At 44.2% G+C, this 24292-nt stretch overlaps 1 protein-coding gene across 2 annotated transcripts; it reads left to right on the forward strand.

Moving 5' to 3' along the window:
* The first annotated feature begins 7061 nt into the window (after positions 1 to 7061).
* LOC124625762 lies at positions 7062 to 24088 on the forward strand. Of its 2 annotated transcripts, XR_006980716.1 has the most exons (4): positions 7062 to 7169; positions 13702 to 13836; positions 19402 to 19518; positions 23982 to 24088. XR_006980716.1 is itself a non-coding variant. In XM_047149204.1 (3 exons), the coding sequence occupies exons 1-3, from the start codon at positions 7097 to 7099 to the stop codon at positions 19506 to 19508; spliced, it is 315 nt and encodes a 104-aa protein (XP_047005160.1). In that variant the 5' UTR covers positions 7068 to 7096; the 3' UTR covers positions 19509 to 19733. The 2 variants fall into 2 exon arrangements, 1 of the variants encoding a protein (XP_047005160.1); XM_047149204.1 differs by lacking the exon at positions 23982 to 24088 and having other exon boundaries at positions 7068 to 7169; positions 19402 to 19733.
* Positions 24089 to 24292: the final 204 nt, after the last annotated feature.

Consider the following 24292-nt stretch of genomic DNA (forward strand, 5'->3'; position numbering starts at 1 on the left):
AGCTGACACTCCACTCTCAACATTATCTCCACCTCAGGAGCCCAATAATACACAACTCCGTGGAATTGTGCTGACGCTTTCGGCTGCCTGTCCGTAACTCCACAACTGCTCTCTGCACACATCACGTGCCCAACCTGTCACGTGACACTGCCATACCTTTGTGACAGAGGTGACGCACTGCAATAGTGCCAACCGTCACCACATTGCGCCGATAATCTTACAATTCTGAGCTGGAAAGACAGGAATTTTAGAAACCTCACCTATTCAACATAAAAGGTCAGTGAACATTATTATACTGGTAGTAGCTCCTCTATGTAGGACAATCGTATTTGGTATGTTTCCCTCTACAGCATTAACAGCTGCGTCAGCTAGATTTTCATGAGGTTCGCTACATATCTTAAGATCATGTCGTTATACTTATTACCTTACTTACTATCTTTCACTATTTTTTGAATTCCAGAAGCATTTAATCAGTACAAAACACCACTTAGTATCGAAAGCACGATCATATAGCGCAACAGGAGAAATTTGTGATTGCATTGAGGATTCCATTCGTAGGGAGGAAAAGCCCGTTATCTTGGATAGAGAGGCATCAGCAGATGAACTAGTAACTTCAAATGTTCGCCACGCAAATTATTTGGTATCCTTGCTATTCAAGTTGTACATTAATCTCCTTGCACACGATATTAGCAGTAACCTCAAACCTTTCACAGATGATACAATTATCTACATCAGCAAAAGAAAACATGTAGTTTCCTAAGATAGGGATGTTACTCAGCAACAGGATTCTAATTTCAACATAGGATTATACAACCAACCAGTTAAAGTTGAACATTTGGAGTCGGTTATCTCATACAAATTAGTGGATGTATCTCTTTGTATGAGAATGACGTAGAACGATCACATAAGCTCAGTCTTCATTAAAGCAGGTGACAAACTTCGGCTTATTAGTATAATACTAAGGAAGTGCAATCAGCCTACAATGGAGACTGCTCACAAATACTTGTGCGACACGTCATGCTACAACACTGGTCAAATATGTGGGGCCCGTACGATACAGGTCTAACAGGATACATCGACCGTCTGCAAAACAAAAGGGCAGCACGAACGGTCACAGCTTTGTATGACGTAAGGGAGAGCACCACAGATGATGAATGAAGAAATACACTCCTGGAAATGGAAAAAAGAACACATTGACACCGGTGTGTCAGACCCACCATACTTGCTCCGGACACTGCGAGAGGGCTGTACAAGCAATGATCACACGCACGGCACAGCGGACACACCAGGAACCGCGGTGTTGGCCGTCGAATGGCGCTAGCTGCGCAGCATTTGTGCACCACCGCCGTCAGTGTCAGCCAGTTTGCCGTGGCATACGGAGCTCCATCGCAGTCTTTAACACTGGTAGCATGCCGCGACAGCGTGGACGTGAACCGTATGTGCAGTTGACGGACTTTGAGCGAGGGCGTATAGTGGGCATGCGGGAGGCCGGGTGGACGTACCGCCGAATCGCTCAACACGTGGGGCATGACGTCTCCACAGTACATCGATGTTGTCGCCAGTGGTCGGCGGAAGGTGCACGTGCCCGTCGACCTGGGACCGGACCGCAGCGACGCACGGATGCACGCCAAGACCGTAGGATCCTACCCAGTGCCATAGGGGACTGCACCGCCACTTCCCAGCAAATTAGGGACACTGTTGCTCCTGGGGTATCGGCGAGGACCATTCGATACCGTCTCCATGAAGCTGGGCTACGGTCCCGCACACCGTTAGGCCGTCTTCCGCTCACGCCCCAACATCGTGCAGCCCGCCTCCAGTGGTGTCGCGACAGGCGTGAATGGAGGGCGAGTGGAGACGTGTCGTCTTCAGCGATGAGAGTCGCTTCTGCCTTGGTGCCAATGATGGTCGTATGCGTGTTTGGCGCAGTGCAGGTGAGCGCCACAATCAGGACAGCATATGACCGAGGCACACAGGGCCAACACCCGGCATCATGGTGTGGGGAGCGATCTCCTACACTGGCCGTACACCACTGGTGATCGTCGAGGGGACACTGAATAGTGCACGGTACATCCAAACCGTCATCGAACCCATCGTTCTACCATTCCTAGACCGGCAAGGGAACTTGCTGTTCCAACAGGACAATGTACGTCCGCATGTATCCCGTGCCACCCAACGTGCTCTAGAAGGTGTAAGTCAACTACCCTGGCCAGCAAGATCTCCGGATCTGTCCCCCATTGAGCATGTTTGGGACTGGATGAAGCGTCGTCTCACGCGGTCTGCACGTCCAGCACGAACGCTGGTCCAACTGAGGCGCCAGGTGGAAATGGCATGGCAAGCCCTTCGACAGGACTACATCCAGCATCTCTACGATCGTCTCCATGGGAGAATAGCAGCCTGCATTGCTGCGAAAGGTGGATATACACTGTACTAGTGCCGACATTGTGCATGCTCTGCTGCCTGTGTCTATGTGCCTGTGGTTCTGTCAGTGTGATCATGTGATGTATCTGACCCCAGGAATGTGTCAATAAAGTTTCCCCTTCCTGGGACAATGAATTCACGGTGTTCTTATTTCAATTTCCAGGAGTGTAGCATATAACTCCCAATGTACAGTCCCGTAGATATGAACACGACAGTACTAGATTAATAAGAGCGCGCGCAGAGGCAATGAAGCAGACATTGTTTCCGCCCTCCATAAGTAAATGGAACAGGATAAAGAGTTAATAACTGGTACAGTGGGAAGTACCCTCTACTATGCGCTACAAACAGTATTTCATAATAAGTACGTAGATGTAGAGTTAGATGTCTTATATCTTTTAGTGAAGAATGACCCCTGTGCTTGTGATAGAGATGTCTATTTGTAAACGACTATATACAGGTCGCTGTTTCAGATCTTTTGTCTATCAAGACAGCCCCTACGGACAGTTTCAATTGAAATAAATACTCATATCGGCCATAACTGGACACTCAAATGAATTCGCTGGTGACAACTGAAAATTTGCGTTTCAGTAAGACTCGAACCCCGATTACTCGCTTTCCACGAGCGGCCGCTTTAAGCGTTTCAAGTTTCCCAGCACCTTGTACTTTCGACACAAATTCCCTTGTCGTCGCACACTACTTACGTTGCGGCCCATGTCCTCCACACTTATTGCTCGTCACATCATGCTAGATTCCTGCAAGGGTTCAAGAAAGAGAGTGCATACGCCCTGAAATGATCTGAGTGGCTGTCAAGCCATATAGAATAACATATAGGGTGATTCTTACTGAAGTTTGAAAACCCTCGAAGTACGTAGATGTCTTTGAGACAACTGTAAGGTACATGGAGCTGAAAATATCTGGAAATACCCTGAAAGTGTATGACTAACGTTAAAATTCTGGCGTCACCAGATGACGCGTCTCGTCGCACGTGCTGCGTTGGTGCCTATCGATCTCCCTCACCTGGTCCTCCCAGTCCAAGTCAATTATTCACCTGGCTGGCTCTGAGCACTATGGGACTTAAAATCTATGGTCATCAGTCCCCTAGAACTTAGAACTACTTAAACCTAACTAACCTAAGGACATCACACAACACCCAGTCATCACGAGGCAGAGAAAATCCCTGACCCCGCCGGGACGTTCACCTGGCTGCGAGTCTACGTAAGCGACTTAAGCGCTTGGGACTCAGCGTTCGAGTCATGCGTCTGGCAGGCTGTACTTTTTTTTCTTTTTTAATTTGCATAGTGTTACATAATTAAGTGTTTACATTGAGGTAATATTAATTATTTTATTTATCGGCCTCACGGTCTGGTTTCTACAAACTACTGTGCAATTAAATCCTACCATATTGTTTAATAATTTTTTCATAATGCGGGGTAACAGTGATAATATATTTCTTTAAAGTCAGTACCGCCATTAGACTGTCGTTTATTTACAGTGTTACATTTACACTTACACATTATGTTGGATGCCGCCTTCTGGAGTTGCGGACACGTGACGTGGTAACTGAAGTATTTAAGCTGGGGAGACACGGAACGAGTGTCACACCAGCGAAGCTATGGTCTGCCAATTGGAAAATCTATTGAGACAAGCGACTTTGACAAGGGGAATATTATTATTATGTAGAGTGTGTGAACGACTATCTCGAAAATGGCAAAGCTGGTCGAATGTTCGCGTGCTATTGTCGTGAGCATCTACGAAAGAGGTAGGTGGTAAATGGTTGGACGCCCACGACTCTTCACACAACGTGGAGTTCGAGTGCTTGTCTGCTACATAAAATAGAGAATACGTATATCTCTTACATCTCTACTGAAAGAGCACAATGTTGCTGCTCTCTCAACTGTTTCGGATCACATCGTTCACCGCGCTTTGTTGAAGAAGGAGCTCCAGAGCAGAACACCCCTACGTGTTCACGTGTTGGCCTAACGACGTCATCAGTTACGATTGCAGTGGGCACGGGACCATGAGGATTCCACCGTCGATCAATGGAAACACGTCGAACCTTCGGGTGAATTAAAGTTTTGCTACACTCGATGGTCATATCGATAAACGCCGTCATCGAGGTGAATGGTGGCTCCAAGCGTACAGCACACCATGGACGAAGACTGGTAGGAGCAGTATTATGCTACAGGAGTCATTCTTCCACTCTTGTATGGAACGTATGGTAGTAATCGAAGACAGTCTGAAAGCTGCGAACCATCTGTATCCCTTCATTCTTCATGTCTTCCCCGACGGCGATGTCGTCTTTCAGCACCATAGTTGTCCATGTCTGGGAGCCAGAACCGTGCTACAGTGGTTTGAGGGAGCACTCACGTTGACGTCTCGGCGACCAAATTCACCTGATTTAAATCCTATAGTATCCACCTGGATCTCTATCGGGGGCCGTCACCGCATACCCGAATCAGCGGCCCGTTATTTACGCGAATTATATTACGTGTGCGTAGACATCTAATGCAATACATAACCGCAAAGCTAAAAACATACTGCACTATACCTAAAACGCAGGTTGAGTGACGTATTTCGTTCCAAAGACGGACAAACGAACTATTTAGCAGGCGCTCACAATGGTTTGGTTCATCAGTGTAAATAAGTATAACCTTCCGAATTAGATCAGTACTACTAAATGACATAGTTGTTCTCTACTAAACAAAGTCTGTATACAAAAAAAGAAAGGACAAAAGGAAAGAATCAAAAAATTAGAAAAGCGTTTGCTTGGTTACAGCCAGGGCAATAATTCTGTAACTTCTACGTTTACAACATATTACATTTAGAAAATGTGTTTGAAGAGTGAGTAGCTGATCGGTGCGATATGTGACACTACCTCCTACCATCGAGGGTAGGGTCGGCAAGCACCATCACTGCACGTGCGGCGAGACGTTCAGTATTTATTGATTGGCGACTCCATGGAGTGTCCTGTGCACCACGACCAGATAATGGGTATACTTGGAAGGAGAGACAGCATTGGTGGAATTTTTTTTGTTTTATTAACCGCAAAATCGATTTTCGGTCACTTAGTGACCATCTTCAGTGCAAGAAGTTAAAAAATTTTTCACATTACGATCAGAGTGTATAAAACAGAAAATCACAACTACATCAGCATATGAACATAACAGTTGGTAGGAACATACCCGTAATATATAATTTAAATTGGTAGGCACTGGTGTCAACAAGCTTACAGCGATCACATAAACTGAGGCCGCTGTTTACATGCACTTGTTCAGCAGACCTCGGTGTGACAGGGCTTGGCACGCCCTCTATGTGACATGTGTCACGCGAAGACTTAATATTACTGGTTTTACGAGATATTAACACTAAATAACTGAAATGTCTCTGTTGGATTCCTTTTATATATATATATCACCAGTTGTCGTATGACTATTAAAAATTATAATTAATGTTGGTCTGGTTGGGAATTTGGTAAGCTAGACTGGATACCTGGTGAAACAGTTGCGCAGTAATGCAAGGTTAACTTCCCCAGACAGCTCACAGCTTTTAAACCGCTTTTATTGTCTAGCAGTACCGCTTTCATAGAAAAATAAAGTAACAACGTTTTATAACTCTTGTGCATTTGTGAATGATGAAGTAATTCAAATTTAAAATGTACGTAAAACACATAGCAGACGAAGGGGGAAGGAAATATCTAAAATACATTGGCGTATTATTTTTAAAAAACAAACTTATAAAACATAAAACAGATCGATGATAAGTTGTCAGAGTGCAGGACAGGTAAAAGAGCAAAAGACAATGAAAAAGAATAATATATGAATAACATGAAATGAGGTATAACACAGGTTTTTAAAAGAACATAATACCCACCATCTGGCGTGAGAAGTTAGAAGTACAACGTTTGTGATTTACGTAAAATGTTACGTTAAGACTAAGGAGTCAAATATATAAAAATAGTAATACTACGAAACTGCCATTACTTAATAATTAAAATGCCGTGAAAGGCAATGTTCATTACAAAAAAGTTTGTAGGTGTGGATAAACAATTTTGTTATCATATTTAACCGACATGCTGATGTACGTCTCGTTTGTCCCTGCTAGCTCTCTGATCCTAATGTGAAAAAATTTTTAACTTCTAGCACTGAAGATGGTCACTAAGTGACCGAAAATCGATTTTGCGGTTAATAAAACAAAAAAAATACGATCAGTGCTGTCTCTCCTTCCAAGTATACGTTCAGTATTTGTCATCCCTTTTTGGGCTACTTACCGAGATATGCGGCCCCATATATATGTTAAATTAATTTGGCTCAGAGTCATCTACGTCGCTTCGAGTCTTTTCAAACGTTAATAACAATCACCCTGTATGTGTGATGTTCATTCGTTCGGATGTCTTCAAATGAAAATACACCACACACAAATAAGCCACATATACAGATTGAGACATAGAAATACAAGCGCCTGATGATTCTAGAGCCCCCTGGAAAGGTTATAACCGATCGTGTCGAGACAAATATCAATTATTGTTTGACGGAAAGATAATGGGCCATTAAGTGAAAGAGTTTACTGGAACCATAAAGCCATTACCCACTGGCATGGTCCGTAATATAAGCGAGAGCTCGGACTCCTCTGTGGGAACTGGTCTGGCGTATTAGCGACAGCAGTTACAAACGCAGCGGCCATGGGCTCCTTGCTGTGGCTTCTGGTCGCTATATTGCTCGTTTCTCCTTCGGCGTGTGCGCGGACCAACCCACGTGAGTACGACTATGCGTATTGTAATCCAGATGGTTGTCGATTATTGGGTTGCTCCTGACATACCGCCTGCTACGAGGCCTTTTTGGGAAGTAATGTCCGATCGGTCCGAAATCGAAACGACAGCGAAAATCAAAAATGTTTTATTTGCAACAGTTAGCTACACATTCCAGCTACTTCTCTGTATAGTCGCCGCTCCGACTTAGAGGTTTGTCGTAGCGTTGTATCAAGCAGCCCCCTGTGGTTTCCGCCAATTCTCTACGCTGGTCATCAGTACGTTGTCTACATCTACATCTACATCCATTCTCCGCAAGCCACCTGACGGTGTGTGGCGGAGGGTACCTTGTGTACCTCTATCGGTTCTCCCTTCTATTCCAGTCTCGTATTGTTCGTGAAAAGAAGGATTGTCGGTATGCTTCTGTGTGGGCTCTAATCTCTCTGATTTTATCCTCATGGTCTCTTCGCGAGATATACGTAGGAGGGAGCAATATACTGCTTGACTCCTCGGTGAACGTATGTTCTCGAAACTTCGACAAAAGCCCGTACCGAGCTACTGAGCGTCTCTCCTGCAGAGTCTTCCATTGAAGTTTATCTATCATCTCCGTAACGCTTTCGCGATTACTAAATGATCCTGTAACGAAGCGCGCTGCTCTCCATTGGATCTTCTCTATCCCTTCTCTCAAGCCTATCTGGTACGGATCCCACACCGCTGAGCAGTACTCAAGGAGTGGGCGAACAAGCGTACTGTTACCTACTTCCTTTGTTTTCGAATTGCATTTCCCTAGGATTCTTCCAATAAATCTCAGTCTGGCATCTACTTTACCAACGATCAACTTTATATGATCGTTCCATTTTAAATCACTCTCAAGGCGTACTCCTAGATAATTCATGGGATTAACGGCTTCCAGTTGCTGACCTGCTATTTTGTAGCTAAATGATAAGGGATCTATCTTTCTGTGTATTCGCAGCACATTACACTTGTCTACATTGAGATTCAATTGCCATTCCCTGCACCATGCGTTAATTCCTTGCAGATCCTCCTGCACCGCAGTACAATTTTCCATTGTTACAACCTCTCGATACACCACAACATCATCTGCAAAAAGCCTCAGTGAACTTCCGAAGTCATCCACAAGGTCAGTTATGTACATTGTGAATAGCAATGGTCCTACGACACTCCCCTGCGGCACACCTGAAATCACTCTTACTTCGGATGACTTCTCTCCATTGAGAATAACATGCTGCGTTCTGTTATCTAGGAATTCTTCAATCCAATCACACAATTGGTCTGATAGTCCATATGCTCTTACTTTGTTCATTAAACGACTGTGGGGAACTGTATCGAACGCCTTGCGGAAATCAAGAAACACGGCATCTACCTGTGAACCCGTGTCTATGGCCCTCCGAGTCTCGTGGACGAACAGCGCGAGCTGGGTTTCACACGACCGTCTTTTTCGAAACCCATGCTGATTCCTACAGAGTAGATTTCTGGTCTCCAGAAAAGTCATTATACTCGAACATAATACGTGATCCAAAATTCTACAACTGATCGACAGTAGAGATATAGGTCTATAGTTTTGCACATCTGTTCGACGTCCCTTCTTGAAAACGGGGATGACCTGTGCCCTTTTCCAATTCTTTGGAACGCTACGCTCTTCTAGAGACCTACGGTACACCGCTGCAAGAAGGGGGGCAAGTTCCTCCGCGTACTCTGTGTAAAATCGAACTGGTATCCCATCAGGTCCAGCGCCCTTTCCTCTTTTGAGCGATTTTAATTGTTTCTCTATCCCTCTGTCGTCCATTTCAATACCTACCATTTTGTAATCTGTGCGACAATCTAGAGAGCTTTGGAAAAAGACATTTAGTATTTCTGCCTTTAGTCTGTTATCCTCTGTTTCATACCATTTTGGTCACAGAGTGTCTGGACATTTTGTTTTGATCCACCTACCGCGTTGACATTGCCTGTGCCAGAATGTCTTCGCAGCGAACAGTTAATGTAGCAGAGATGAAACTCACCGGTGCCAATGATGTGCCGTACGTTAGGTGATCAAATACTTGACCATCGTAAACGCTGGAGGATCATCTTCGTTGCACCTATAGTGTGCGGCCGAGAACTCTCAAGAAGAAGGAAATGCATGACAGTTACGTCGTGTGTGTTGCATAACATCAGGCGAAATCTCTCACCAGGCTCTCATACTTGACGGGAGACACTATTGTTTTGGGCACCTTTAAGTGCTCACTGTGCGCTCGATGCTGAGAGAGAGCGACGTGACGCGATCGACGGGCATCCCAGATACACTGCCCAACACATCTATGCAATGCTTCATCGGATTCTTACGGTGGTTTCCATTTCTCGCCTGATCGGCTTTTACTCTCCAAATAGCTCTTGTTAATGTTCATCACAAACGTCCTACCTTGTGAGGAAGAGAACTGTGAGGAGTTCTGATAAGTAGCACCTCTGTCTTGTCACTCACTTCACTTACAAAATACAGAAACGGATCGCTTGACGTTTCATCTAAGACGTGATGTAACGTATCTATGTAACATGTACCTTAATTCTTTGGCACAATGGAATCAACACAGCACATAAACGGCACCCGATTGTTTTCGTTCATGTCGTTTAGGTGTGTTACCGTGAACAGTTCTGTGACTGGGCTGTTCTTGTCAGAATCGACAGCAAACCAACACTGACAACGATAGGTCAGGTATACGTGCCGACGTCGCAGGCTGGAGATGAAGAGATTTAGAAAGTGTATGAGGATCTTGAAAGGGTAACACAACATGTCAAGAGGGATGAAAATCAGGAATGCAGTTGTAGGGGAGGGAGTAGAAGAAAAGGTTACAAGAGAATATGGGCCTGAGACAAAGAATGACAGAGGAGAAAGACTAATTCAGTTCTGTAGCAACTTTCAGCTAGTATTCTTGAGACTGTCTCCACATCCGTACACGTCCATCCGCGCTCTACAATTTGAAGTGAGACTCGTCCGACCAGGCAAAATGTTTCCACTCATCAACAGTCCAATGTCGGTGTTGACAGACCCAGACGAGTCGCAGAGCTTTGTGTCGTGTGATCCTCAAGGACACACGAGTGTGTCTTGGGCTCCGAAAGCCATTAGCGATGATGTTTCGTTCAATGGTTCGCTCACTGGCACTTGATGTCCCAGCATTGAAATCTGCAGCAATTTGCGGAAAGGCTGCACTTCTGTCACGTTGAACGATTGTCTTCAGTCGTCGTTGGTCCAGTGCTTGCAGGATCTTTTTCCGGGTGCAGCGATGTCGGAGATTTGATGTTTTACCGGCTTCGTGCTACTCACGATAAACTCATGAAATGGTCATACGGGAAAATCCCCACTTCATCGCTACCTCGGAGATGCTCTCTCCCAACGCTCCGGCGCCGACTATAACACCACATCCAAACTCTCTAACTTTCCATTGTAGCAGCAGTAACCGATCTAACAAGTGCGCTAGACTCTTGTTGTCTTATATTGGCGTTACCGACCGCAGCGCCGTATTCTGCTGTTTACATATCTCTGTATTTGAATACGCCTGCCTATACCAGTTTCTTTGGAGCTTCAGTCCATTTGGCGGTTACGCATGCTCCTCTCATCTTCGTCCATTACGTCTTCCCCCGACCACGGCAATGTTTTCAAGTTTCTTTCCTTTATATACACATTACTTCTATCTTTCAGTTTTTCCTTCCTTGCTATCTCGTCTGCGGTATAATTCCCACTTAAATCTAATACGCATAGCAGTTGGTAAAGTACTTTATTTCATTGGCCTGATGCCCAACTATGTACACAAACCGAGTCTTTTAGGATGTCGCCCCTGCCTTACCAATCGTAGTGTGTAATTCCAAAAGAGCTCATTGACAGCACGACTGCAGAGGCGATCCTCTTGCCACACAGTCGCGACTCGACCGACTGTTTTGTGGACACCAGCCAGTGCTGTTGGGGCGGTACTTGCCATTACTAATGGAGTGTGAACTGGCAGGGTAGCAGTCGGAAAAGCAGGTAGAGGCTCACAAGTGGAAATGAGGCACGCGAACCACGGACCCGACTGTAAGCCCACGCTCCCACACAGGAGATTGGGTCAGGGTTGACCTGCCCGGCAAGTGGGTTGGTGGATCAGTCAACCTCAGCATAGGCCTCTTAAGGACCTGCAGCCATTCTTGACCACCTGGCGCTGCCACGAAGAAAAGGTGCGGCGTGGCCAACAGATCCTACCCGCCGAAAAGTGCTCAGAATATTGTCCGCTCCTTGCGTGAACTTCCTTTGAAATCGTTCTATTCCTAGGGACACAGCTGCCACCTGAAAAAAGGTTTTCAGACTGCCTGTTCCATGACTCATCCATTTCCTCTGCGAATACTTACTTCTTGTTAAACAAAGAAAAAGGCTGCTGGATAGTTACGTAAAAGAAGTCAGCTAGGATAAGTGTCAGTGGCTCGATTCTCGCAATCATATTCCTAACAAACAAATTTCAGTACATTAGCTTAATCATCACACTGATTTCCATAAGCTGGTGCAGCAAAATTGAACTTGGAATGTTTCAGTCCAACCATAGGCTGACACTTGAATGTTTCTTCGGGTTTGTTGCCGGATCCTAAAATCAACTTGACTCGATATTTCGGCGATCCAACTGGTCGCCATCTTCAGGAAAATGCTGCTTCTGCTGATGAGTCCCGCTGAGAACTGACGCCAGGTTGCAAATAGACGTCCTATAAAGGCCACCGTAAGTACACGGCGCATGCGCCGCCCATCACGGTTTCTGCCTTCCAAAACAGGGAGGTGGCGCCGCCCTTAGTGAACACTGCTGGCACCGATATATCGCAATCAAGGTTGCACCGAAGAACGTTTAGTTTTGATGCGAGATAATAGAGAATTCCACGTCTTGCTAACAGTAAACCCATTGTCTCTGTTGATTAAATTATCAGCCAACCTAATTTAAATCGCCTCTTTATAGACGCTGTTTCAAAAACCGGAAATGTTGGCAACCACCATAAAAAATGGTTCAAATGGCTCTGAGCACTATGGGACTTAACGGCTGAGGTCATCAGTCCCCTAGAACTTAGAACTACTTAAACCTAACTAACCTACGGACATCACACACATCCATGCCAGAGGCAGGATTCGAACCTGCGACCGTAGCGGTCGCTCGGTTCCAGACTGAAGCGCCTAGAACCGCTCGGCCACACCGGCCGGCGGCAACCACCACAGTTTCCTCAAATTTCATATTGTGTCCCTCATTTAGCCAGTGTTCTGCTACCGCCGATTTTTCTGGCTGTTGTAGCCTCGTATGACGGCCATGTTCCACACACCTGTCATCCACTGTGCGAATCGAACGGCCGATGTAAGCTTTCCCACATTGACACGGAATTTTGTACACACCGGGTTTCCTAAGCCCCAAATCATCCTTCACAGAGCCGAACAGTGCCCTAATCTTAGAAGGTGGACGGAACACACTCTTAATGTTAAAATTCCTTAAAATTCGTCCAATTTTAAACGATAATCCTCCAGCATAAGGAACTTGGGCGTTTGATGACTGTTTTTAAGGAAAATGGATACACCGAGAAGCAGATTCGTCGGGCTATTGAGTTTAGACCATCTCCGGAGGTGTACGAAGAAGAACATAGATCTGTGGCCTTTCTTCCTTATGCTGGAGGCTTATCGTTTAAGATTGGACGAATTTTAAGGAATTTTAACATTAAGAGTGTGTTCCGTCCACCTAAGATTAGGGCACTGTTCGGCTCTGTGAAGGATGATTTGGGGCTTAGGAAACCCGGGGTGTACAAAATTCCGTGCCACTGTGGGAAAGCTTACATTGGCCGTTCGATTCGCACAGTGCATGATAGGTGTGTGGAGCATCGTCGTCATACGAGGCTACAACAGCCGGAAAAATCGGCGGTAGCAGAACACTGGCTAAATGAGGGACACAATATGAAATTTGAGGAAACTGTGGTGGTTGCCAACATTTCCGGTTTTTGGAACAGTGTCTATAAAGAGGCGATTGAAATTAGGTTGGCTGATAATTTAATCAACAGAGACAATGGGTTTACTCTTAGCAAGACGTGGAATCCTCTATTATCTCGCATCAAAACTGAACGTTCTTCGGTGCGGTCTTGATTGCGATATATCGTTGCCAGCAGTGTTTCACTAAGGGCGGCGCCACCTCCCTGTTTTGGAAGTCAGAAACCGTGATGGGCGGCGCATGCGCCGTGTACTGAACGGTGCCCTATATAGGACGTCGATTTGCAACCTGGCGTCAGTTCTCAGCGGTACTCACCAGCAGAAGCAGCATTTTCCTGAAGATGGCGACCAGTTGAATCGCCGAAATATCGAGTCAAGTTGATTTAAAAATCCGGCAACAAACCCGAAGAGACTTTCAAGACTTATTACGCCGGGAAAGCCTACGTAATCACATAGGCTGACACTTTTCAGATTGCCAGCTTTTAGGCGTAAGACATGATCTTTGTTGAGTCAAAAAGACAATGTATGTTGCTGGAAACTGATAATGACCTTACCAATTCATTGTTCACAGGTTTTACCGTCCTTACAAAAGCAGGGGTCATCCATGGGGGACCTGACGGTGTTCAGTTTTTCAACAGCTCAGGAAAAGGGCACGGACGAATGGACGGACGGACGGACAACGAAAGAGAGCACTGCTACGTACCTTGTAAGCACACTACAAGTACTACAATTGTATAGACGACTCTAACACTGTAAGAACAGCGCACCTGTCGTGACGTATTTGAGACATTTTTCTTGTGATAACATTCCTTTGTATGACATTTAAAGTCCGTGCGTAGTAGACAAGCGGTACTACATTTCCAGTGCTTCTCTTTTGGATTCATGAACTACGTCCATCTCTCAGATGTGACAGTGGAATGTTCTGCAAAATATGTTTAAAGATCTGCACAAACTCTTAAACAGAATGAAAAAGTTCTTTGCACCACAAATTACTTTGAATATGGAACTCTGCGGTATCCATATGTAGTCAAAGATGACTAATAGGACGGCTATTTGACTAATTAGATATATTAGTTCTACTGGTTAAGTGTGTACGGCCGCTCTCAGCTCACTTTCATTTTCAAGTAACGGGATAGCGATATGCACATACACAGATGGCGGTAATATTAAGTACACAAGGCATAAAAGGGCAGCATGATGGAAGACCTGTCATATGTACTAGGGTGACTCACGTGGAAAAGTTTCCGACGTGATTATGACCCTAAATGGGAATTAACAGACGTTGAACACGGAATGGTAATTGGAGCTAGACGCATTGGACATTCCATTTCGGAAATCGTTAGGGAATTGAATACTCCGATATCTACAGTGTCAAGAGAGTGCTGAGAATACCAAATTTCAGGGATTATCTCTCACCATGGACAACGCAGTGTTCGGCGGCATCCACTCTATGGCCCAGAGGAGGCAAATGTGTTGACAATCTGGCAGAGCATAGTACGAGAGCTCTACTTGACGTCGTACGAGAGCTCTACTTGACGTCGTTTGTACCGCTAATGCCGATTCCGGCCCCTCTGCTATCAAATTCTAGAACATTTCTCGATTTTTTTTTACGACAAGTTTCAACGTGACCATTAACAAACACTATATGATTGTAACTGTCTTCTCAAGACTATCGAATGCAGTTCTAAAAAGTATATGGTACCATTTAAAAAACGTACTTCTTTCAATATCTCTGTTGATACCAGTTGAAGTAACAAAACAAAAATATGTGACCCTCGACTCTCTAACATTTGGCGAAAACCACGTTTCACTATGTGTAAAGGTCAACGAAATAAAAAGGGGAGGGGTAGTTTAGAATAAGACTATGTAAAAAATTGAAGTCAATCAGTCAAGAAGTTTTTAGGACTTTTGGCAACAACGATTCTCGTTTATATATATTTCATATGTATTTATATATTATGGATATTGAAAAATAGGTAGCTTATGTCTGTCCGAATGTTCGTTAGAATATAGCATAAAAATCTGAAGTAAAACTGTCAACAAATTTTGGAGATTTTAGTGACAATGTTTCTCATTTAAATATTACATATATGTAAACGTAATCTTCCGCGGTCGTTGTCATAGTCAACAAAATTCTTTTTGGTTTGTGCCGTTATTGTCAACTATAAGATTCCGACATTTCGGCGACTATTGCAAGACGCCTTCCTCAGGTTGTGTTGTTAACTGTTCACTGGCCACTAGATTAATTACTTATGTACTATAGAAGAGTGCTGTCCTTAGATATGAGGGTACGGAGGGAGGGTATTTGGAGTTCATTCATTGGTATTTGCATTGCGTCTTGTCATTGGCGGAAATAGGCGTTTTCCGTTGGAGTTTCCTTTCTTGCTTGCCAATGGTGAAGATCAGCGAATAGGAAATTGAGTGGCTACTGCAGCGTAGCGGTGTTTACTAACTGCCTAGTTTCGGCTAGGGCGCGTCAGCTCTCTGTGTACCCTCCGCCGCTGTGGCCTAACGCTATCCTTCAGTCAAGACGCAGGGAGTCGGCACCCGTCTTCTCTATTCATGTTGTCGGGTAGCTTGGCTGTTTCTATAGCCTCTCCGACCTTCCTCCTCAAGCTAAACGGCTGTTCCGCCAGTACGCGGGTCTCTCCAAATTCGATCTTCACCCTGCACTGTTCACGGTGATCTGCCACCGCTGATTTGTTGAATTGTTTGAGACTTAATACCCTTCCTCCTCACCTTCATATCCAATAACACCACTCCTCTATAGTAAATAAGTAATTTAACTAGAGCCCATTCATCAGTTAACAACACACCCTAAGGATGGGGTATAGCAATAGTCCCCAAAACGTCGGACTTTTATGCTTGACAATGTGTTCACAAACCCAGAAGAATTTTACTAACCAGTATTACATATATGTTTATGTACTACACGTATTAAAAAACTGTAGCCTGTATCTGTCCAAATGTTCTTAGAACATTGCGTAAAAATTTATAGTAAATTAGTGGCGTTCAATTTGAGATTTTTGATAACAACGTTTAACATTAGGCTTGACATAACCTGTATGATTCTTAATATAAATATACTCGTCTATATATTAAAAATTATACAGGATACGTACATCTGAATCTTGATCATGGCATTGTGTAAAAGTCTGAAGTATATCTGTCAAAGACTTTCTGAGATATTTGGTAATAAAGTATCCAATTTATATATTACATTATAATTTTATATCATACTTATTGATAAACATATAGTCATGTTCATCCATGTATTTATTAAAGAATTATGTAAATATCTGAAGTAAATTGATCAACAACTTTTCGCGATTTTGGGTAAAAATTTTTCCTCTTTATGCATTACATATATAATTATATGTTACTTATTTTAATATATATATATATATATATATATATATATATATATATATATATATATATTAAAAATTTATATCCTATCTGCACTCTAATATTGGTTAAATTATCGTGTAAAAATTTGAAGTAAGTTGGCCAAGTATTTTCTGAGATTTTTGGTAACAATGTTAAACGATAATTTTTCTCTATATAGTAGTAGAGAAGTAGAGATATATACTACCACACACATTTAAAAAATGTGGTCCACGCACATCCGAAAGTTTATTAAAGTATGGGCTAAAAATTTTGAAGTGAATTGGCCACAAACGTTTTGTGAATTTTGCAAATAACATTGAGCTTTTATAAAATATGCAGCCTATGTATCTCCAAACGTTTATTAGCCATCCAAAATTTATGGGAGTGTTGTGTAAAAATTGGAAATAAATCGGATGAGGACCTTCTGATAGATTTGGTAACAACGTTAAACGTTTATATAACAGTATAGAATTTAAATATATAGTCATATACCATGCATATTAAAAAAAATTCTACCCTGTGTCTGTCCGAACGTTTATTAAAGTATCATGTAATGATCTGAAGCTAATTTGTCAAGAACACATCGAGATTTTTGCTAATAATGTTGCCTCTTTATACAGTATTCATGTACTTATAAACCATATGTATTAAAATTATATAGCCTGTGTTCATCCGAATGGTTATTAGAATATCATGAAAAAATTTGAAGTACAACGATCAACTATTTTTATGAGATACAGTGTAACAACATTAAACGACTTATCTCTATGTAGTAGCACTAATTCCTGCCTCTTCTTTATAGGGCTTGTCAGGATGGCTGATCTCGGAATTTGGCCATCGAATCTCCTATGTCTGACCAATAATTTCTTCATTCGGAAATTTCAATTTAGCGTTCTATATATTAGTAACTCTCACTTATGTTACGTATGTATGAAGTTCCATACGTTTGTATTATGTGTTACATTGTGTTAGTGTGCTTCAACTTCACTGTCTGTATCACTATATGATGTTTCATTTTCTGTATTCTTTACGCTGTTCTCTAACGCCGTTGTTATGTGTAATCGGTGTACAGGCCTCCTTCTTGCTTAATGCTCTTGTAACATTCTTGAAATAGTGTCCACTGTTCTGTCTAAATTCGCCCACTGACGAGGATTCCTAATGACTTTGTATACGTTATCGTATGGCGTCCTTTGTCTTGTGAGCTATGTGTGAGAGGTGAAGTATCACATGTGTGGGAAGACCATTGCACAACACGTGCAGGGTGACAATCGTTATAGCCTCTCAATTGTTTGCGTTAAGATGTTAAAACTGCACAATTAGCCTCAGGGCATGACGGGAAGTAGTACGCGCATGTGCACGCACCTTGTTGTTGTTGGCTATTTGCACGGTACAGTGTGCCTGAGCCTACAGCACTTCTGAAGGCCTACTGGGCGAACAGTAACAGCATAACTGCAGCTCAAAGGAAGTTTGCGACCGATTTCAAGCTGAAGACAACTGATCCAAATGTGCTAACAATCAAGAATTTGATTATCAAGCCAGAGAGAACCGGTAGTGTTCCTGATAACGGTGTTGACAATTTCGGTCTTCCAAAATGGATGAAAACGCCTGAGAACATAGACGACACACGCTCTGTGATTCAAACCAGCCCCAGGAAATCGATAAAACGAGCTGCACAATAGATGGTAATCAATCGGGAGACACTGTGACAAACTGTTGTTGAAGACCTGCATCTCTTCCCATACAAAATTCAAACGTATCAGCCATTAAGCCCCAGGGTCATGGAACAGCAGTTGTGTTTCCCCAACACTATTGTCGCAGAATTGACGAACAGGACATTGATTTGAGTACGGTTTGATTTAACGATGAATCCCATTTTCATTTGGATGGGTTCGTCAATAAGCGAATTCTAGCATTTGGGGGACTGAGAATCCCTCAGCGGGTGCCCGTGTGGTAAGCAATGTCCAATCACTGAATAATCGATGCGATATTCCTCGATGGCACGGTGACTAGCGAGCAGTTAGTGAAGGTTTTGGAAGATGATTTCATCCCCGTAATGCAAAGTGACTCTGATTTCGACAAGATGTACTTCATTGAATACGGAGCTCGATCCCATCAAAGCAGAAGAGTAGGTTATGTCCTGGAAGAGCACTTTGGAGACTTCGTTCTGGCTCTGGAGTACCCAGAGGCCACTGGCATGGGCCTCAATTGGCCGCCATATTCTCCGGATCTGTACACATCCGAGTGCTTTTTGTGGGACTATATTAAAGACAAGGTGTACAGCAATAACCCCAAAACCATTGCTGAGTTGGAAACAGCCATTCAAGAGGTCATCGACAGTATCGATGTTCCGACACTTCAGCGGGTCACGCAGAATTTCGCTACTCGTCTGTGCTACTTCTTTGCCAATGACGGCATGCATCCCCAACATGTCGTAACCTAAAACCGAATATCTGTGGTGACATTTACGTATTGAATAAAGTATGTGCAAGCCGCAGTTTGCATCTAATTTAAGTTTTTTCATATGGTTCAATAATTGTCATCCAGTACATTCTCAACTTTGCCTGAAGTTCATCCCATGTAAGTGTGTTAAATAAAGACCATCTCCAGTTTGGAACTGTATCAGTCGAAAGCCTGGGGTAGCATGTTTTGTTACTAATATATACCTTACGTTCAGCGTGTTTTATTCTTAATCTTTCCCGTGTGTTAGGGAAGAAATCATTCATGCTCGACCCTTATCGCATAAAATGTGCCACTCCCTTTTCCATGCATCCAACCGCGTTTTGAGACGGCATTTGTGGGTGGCGTGCCCCTATTTTATACCTGAAGGCAATCTTTGTAATATAAAGGAAGCGTATTAATTACCTTTGAAATTCTGTTGCAGCAACAAGGTGCACGCCTAACTTGACATACAAGACCCGATGCAACGAATGTCGCTGCAACGCCCTCGGGACGAGTGTCGATTGTATGCGGAAAAACTGTGAAGACTAGGAATAGCGAGGTGTGTACGGCTACCTTTGTGAAACTAACAGCAGGCAATCCTCCCGATTTATGCAGATGGTAAAAAGAAAGACTGACAATCAAAGTATTCATTACAAACTTTCACTAATATGATAATGTTGGTAACATTGTGCCTATATATTGAAGGAAAATTGACCATTTGTGAGTTCCGACTGTAGTTTGTTATGAATACGCACAAACCCGATTGCTTTAACTTTAAAGATACACTAATAACCAATTTTTTTACAACAAACATTTGATTTTCACTTGTTTTAGTATGCTGATATTGGTGCTGACTTAAAGTTGCAATTAATCACATGCTAAATATATTAAAATTTTGTAGCGTTTTCATTGTAATATGAATTTACGACTATGATAGATACACTCCTGGAAATGGAAAAAAGAACACATTGACACCGGTGCGTCAGACCCACCATACTTGCTCCGGACACTGCGAGAGGGCTGTACAAGCAATGATCACACGCACGGCACAGCGGACACACCAGGAACCGCGGTTTGGCCGTCGAATGGCGCTAGCTGCGCAGCATTTGTGCACCGCCGCCGTCAGTGTCAGCCAGTTTTCCGTGGCATACGGAGCTCCATCGCAGTCTTTAACACTGGTAGCATGCCGCGACAGCGTGGACGTGAACCGTATGTGCAGTTGACGGACTTTGAGCGAGTGCGTATAGTGGGCATGTGGGAGGCCGGGTGGACGTAACGCCGAATTGCTCAACACGTGGGGCGTGAGGTCTCCACAGTACATCGATGTTGTCGCCAGTGATCGGCGTAAGGTGCACGTGCCCGTCGACCTGGGACCGGACCGCAGCGACGCACGGATGCACGCCAAGACCGTAGGATCCTACCCAGTGCCGTAGGGGACCGCACCGCCACTTCCCAGCAAATTAGGGACACTGTTGCTCCTGGGGTATCGGCGAGGACCATTCGCAACCGTCTCCATGAAGCTGGGCTACGGTCCCGCACACCGTTAGGCCGTCTTCCGCTCACGCCCCAACATCGTGCAGCCCGCCTCCAGTGGTGTCGCGACAGGCGTGAATGGAGGGACGAATGGAGACGTGTCGTCTTCAGCGATGAGAGTCGCTTCTGCCTTGGTGCCAATGATGGTCGCATGCGTGTTTGGCGCCGTGCAGGTGAGCGCCACAATCAGGACTGCATACGACCGAGGCACACAGGGCCAACACCCGGCATCATGGTATGGGGAGCGATCTCCTACACTGGCCGTACACCACTGGTGATCGTCGAGGGGACACTGAATAGTGCACGGTACATCCAAACCGTCATCGAACCCATCGTTCTACCATTCCTAGACCGGCAAGGGAACTTGCTGTTCCAACAGGACAATGCACGTCCGCATGTATCCCGTGCCACCCAACGTGCTCTAGAAGGTGTAAGTCAACTACCCTGGCCAGCAAGATCTCCGGATCTGTCCCCCATTGAGCATGTTTGGGACTGGATGAAGCGTCGTCTCACGCGGTCTGCACGTCCAGCACGAACGCTGGTCCAACTGAGGCGCCAGGTGGAAATGGCATGGCAAGCCGTTCCACAGGACTACATCCAGCATCTCTACGATCGTCTCCATGGGAGAATAGCAGCCTGCATTGCTGCGAAAGGTGGATATACACTGTACTAGTGCTGACATTGTGCATGCTCTGTTGCCTGTGTCTATGTGCCTGTGGCTCTGTCAGTGTGATCATGTGATGTATCTGACCCCAGGAATGTGTCAATAAAGTTTCCCCTTCCTGGGACAATGAATTCACGGTGTTCTTATTTCAATTTCCAGGAGTGTATAAATCGGTAACTCATCATAAGTAGCGTATTTTAATTTCTTGACAACTTCAGCACAAATGCAATCCGTGAGCTACTCTCTTAGGCGAGAAGCAAAGAAATGTCATTAATGTTGTACCTGAATGTCACACACGTACTTAAACATTTCACAATACGAACATCAGCCTCCTAGGTGAAATTTTATGTCAATAATACGTTTAACTCAGTGAGCAATATGAATTTTCACACATAAGATGGAAATGTTGTTAGCGTAACTTCCTAAGCAGTTTAAGTTTTTCTGGTAAAGGCATAAACTACGCACCTATCCAAATAAATAGAATTCCTAACAGGCAGTACTAGTAGTGGTATAACGAGTGTAAACAACACAAATTCTTCTGTTGTATGCATTGACGGAGGGCGGAGGAACAGGCACAGTTCAGGGCTCTCTCTTGCCCTTGGGGTGGGAACTGCCACTAAAGGCGGAAGAATCAGCAATGGTCAATGGCATGAGGATGCAGAAGGAATGGAAACCATTGCATTTAAGACACATAACGCGTATCGACACGACATGTGGCCCGCATGTGGCCCATAACTGAGAAAGTGTCCTGATGATCTCACCACTGGCAAAAAGATTCCAAAATGGACTCCCATTAGGATATCCAGGAGGGTACTGCCAAGAAGAAGGTACAGGATGTCAGGACATCCGTTAAGACATTGCGGAATGATTTCCGTGGTGCTAGAGGAAGTTGTAGAGGGCAAAAACTGTAAGGGAAGACAGAGGTCGGAATACACCCAGCAAATAATTGAGGACGTAGGTTGCATGTGCTACTCAGAGATGAAGACATTGGCACAGGAGAGGAATTCGTTGTGGGCCACGTCAAACCAGTCAAAAGACTGAAGACTCAAAAAAGAAATTACATTGTCGAACAAAAAGATTGAAGCATTCTGAAGGAGAAAAGGAAATGAAATGAAACTTTATGGGTTGAGAGGGTAAGTGATGTTATTCCAGTGATTCCAATGCGAAGAATTTGGCAGTATGAGTCCACTGACCAGTACGACGGTGCATCCCCTCCGACCTGGGTCTGTGCACTGATTCGTCCGAGAAATGTGTCCTACAGCCGTTGAATCATCTCCTGTGACAACCTGGCCCACAATGGTTGAAACTCGTCTTTGGTGTCCTGAAAGCTGCTACTGGGAAGGAGCTGACATTAGAGAGGGTGCCACAAGTGTTCTGTCAGGAACTGATATGGGAATCTTCCTAGGTCTATCACGCAGACAGTTGACACGGACACTTGCTGCTTGTAAACGAGCATTGTTCTGTTGAAAAGTAGCACAACGATACTGTCGCATATGAGGCAACACATGTGGACGCATGATATCCGTCACGTACGGCTATGGTGTGAGAAGTCCCTCAGTCGATACCAGCAGTGACTACAAGTCATACCCAACGGCTGCCCGCAACATAAAACTGTGTCTCTCCAGAACACTGTAAGAATGGGACCTCTTCCCAGGTGGCAGCCACACGCGATGACAATATGCATCTGGGGTGATGCAGAACAGCGATTCATCTCTGAAGACAGTGTGACGCCGTTCATCAGCAGTCCATGTTTCCCATTCAAGGCACCACTGCAGGTACAGCCGTTTGTGTTGTGGTGTCAACGGCGGCCTACGAATGAGATGGTAATGCCATAGTGCGACTGATGAGGGGCTCCGATCAGTGGTGTAGGATGACACAGAATATTACAGGGACTCCATTACTTGGTGTCGGACGGCAAGACCAGATGTGAAAGGGTCACGATGTGCGTGGTGTACAATACGGCATTCCGTCCTTGTGGTGGTCAGATGTGGTCGACCGGAAATTTTGTGCGGAATATGCCTACCAGCACCTTCCCGTGCAGCCCACCATCGGTTGTCGTGACATCCAAAAGTTCCGCAAATCTGGATAACGCACAATCCTACCAGAAAACCAGATGGAGATCCACAATTACGCCCTACTTGAACTCAGTCACTTGCCGATTACGAAGACTCGCGCGACTACGTGGCATCTAACGTTTTTCATGTTACTTGGTGACAAAAATGAAGACGAAAAACACTAATTCATTCTGCTGACCCTTCCACCAGTCACTGATAGTGGCAACTCCAATCATTTACCTATCCACAAACGGTGTGTTCAGATGGTGTGCATACATAATGTCAAGCGTATCTCGTTGGTAAAACAGGCAACTGTCGTAGCAGTCGAACCAACGACACACCTAATCTTCAGCTACATGAAGTGTTAGCTAAATACGAAAAGTTTTACTTCTAGGCTGTCTTCCACATTGAGGCTGATGAGCTGCCCTCTCTCTTTGAAGTTCCTTTTGTGCCTGATGTTACACCATGTATGCTCAGCTGCAATTTTCTTGATAATATTTCTTTAAAAAAATCATAGTCTCCGTTTCATACAGTCAACGGCGACTATGTTGATTTTTAAGAAATATTATATGACCGTGAATCCCAACCATAAGAAGTTAATTCTTAATAATAGTTCATCATCAGCGTCTCCAGCTACTGAAGTTCATAAAAGCTGACGGTTTGAGGACTCTGCCTTTTCCTTTCTCTCCCTGAATCCCATCTCCCTTCAATTCCTTCGGAAGCAAATATTCAAAGCCTTTCAGTTATGTTCTGCCCTGTGATATGTTGCAGCAACTTTTAGTCGACTAACGGCACCAGATATGCAGCACTCCAGATAATTACCGCTCCATGACACTGGTTTGGAAAGCGGAAATCGGCTGCCGATGCCGACGTTTCATTCAATTAATCAGATGCGAAACTGCTGGTTTTTCTATTTTATTAAAAGGAATATATTTATTAAATGAGACTATGATCATGTGAATACTCCGTAAATAAAACCGTCTAAATCTATTAATCTATTTCTTTATTTATAATGTCGCCCACTGCCACCATTATACACTCCTGGAAATGGAAAAAAGAACACATTGACACCGGTGTGTCAG

Source organism: Schistocerca americana, chromosome 8, assembly GCF_021461395.2.
Source record: "Schistocerca americana isolate TAMUIC-IGC-003095 chromosome 8, iqSchAmer2.1, whole genome shotgun sequence".
NCBI classification, from domain to species: domain Eukaryota; kingdom Metazoa; phylum Arthropoda; class Insecta; order Orthoptera; family Acrididae; genus Schistocerca; species Schistocerca americana.

Coding starts and splice junctions, on each gene's coding strand:
- LOC124625762 (XM_047149204.1), top strand. CDS start 7,097: ATGGGCTCCTTGCTGTGGCTTCTGGTCGCTATATTGCTCGTTTCTCCT. Junction 7,170..13,701: donor GTGTGCGCGGACCAACCCAC/GTGAGTACGACT, acceptor CATTGTTCACAG/GTTTTACCGTCCTTACAAAA. Junction 13,837..19,401: donor AGAGCACTGCTACGTACCTT/GTAAGCACACTA, acceptor ATTCTGTTGCAG/CAACAAGGTGCACGCCTAAC.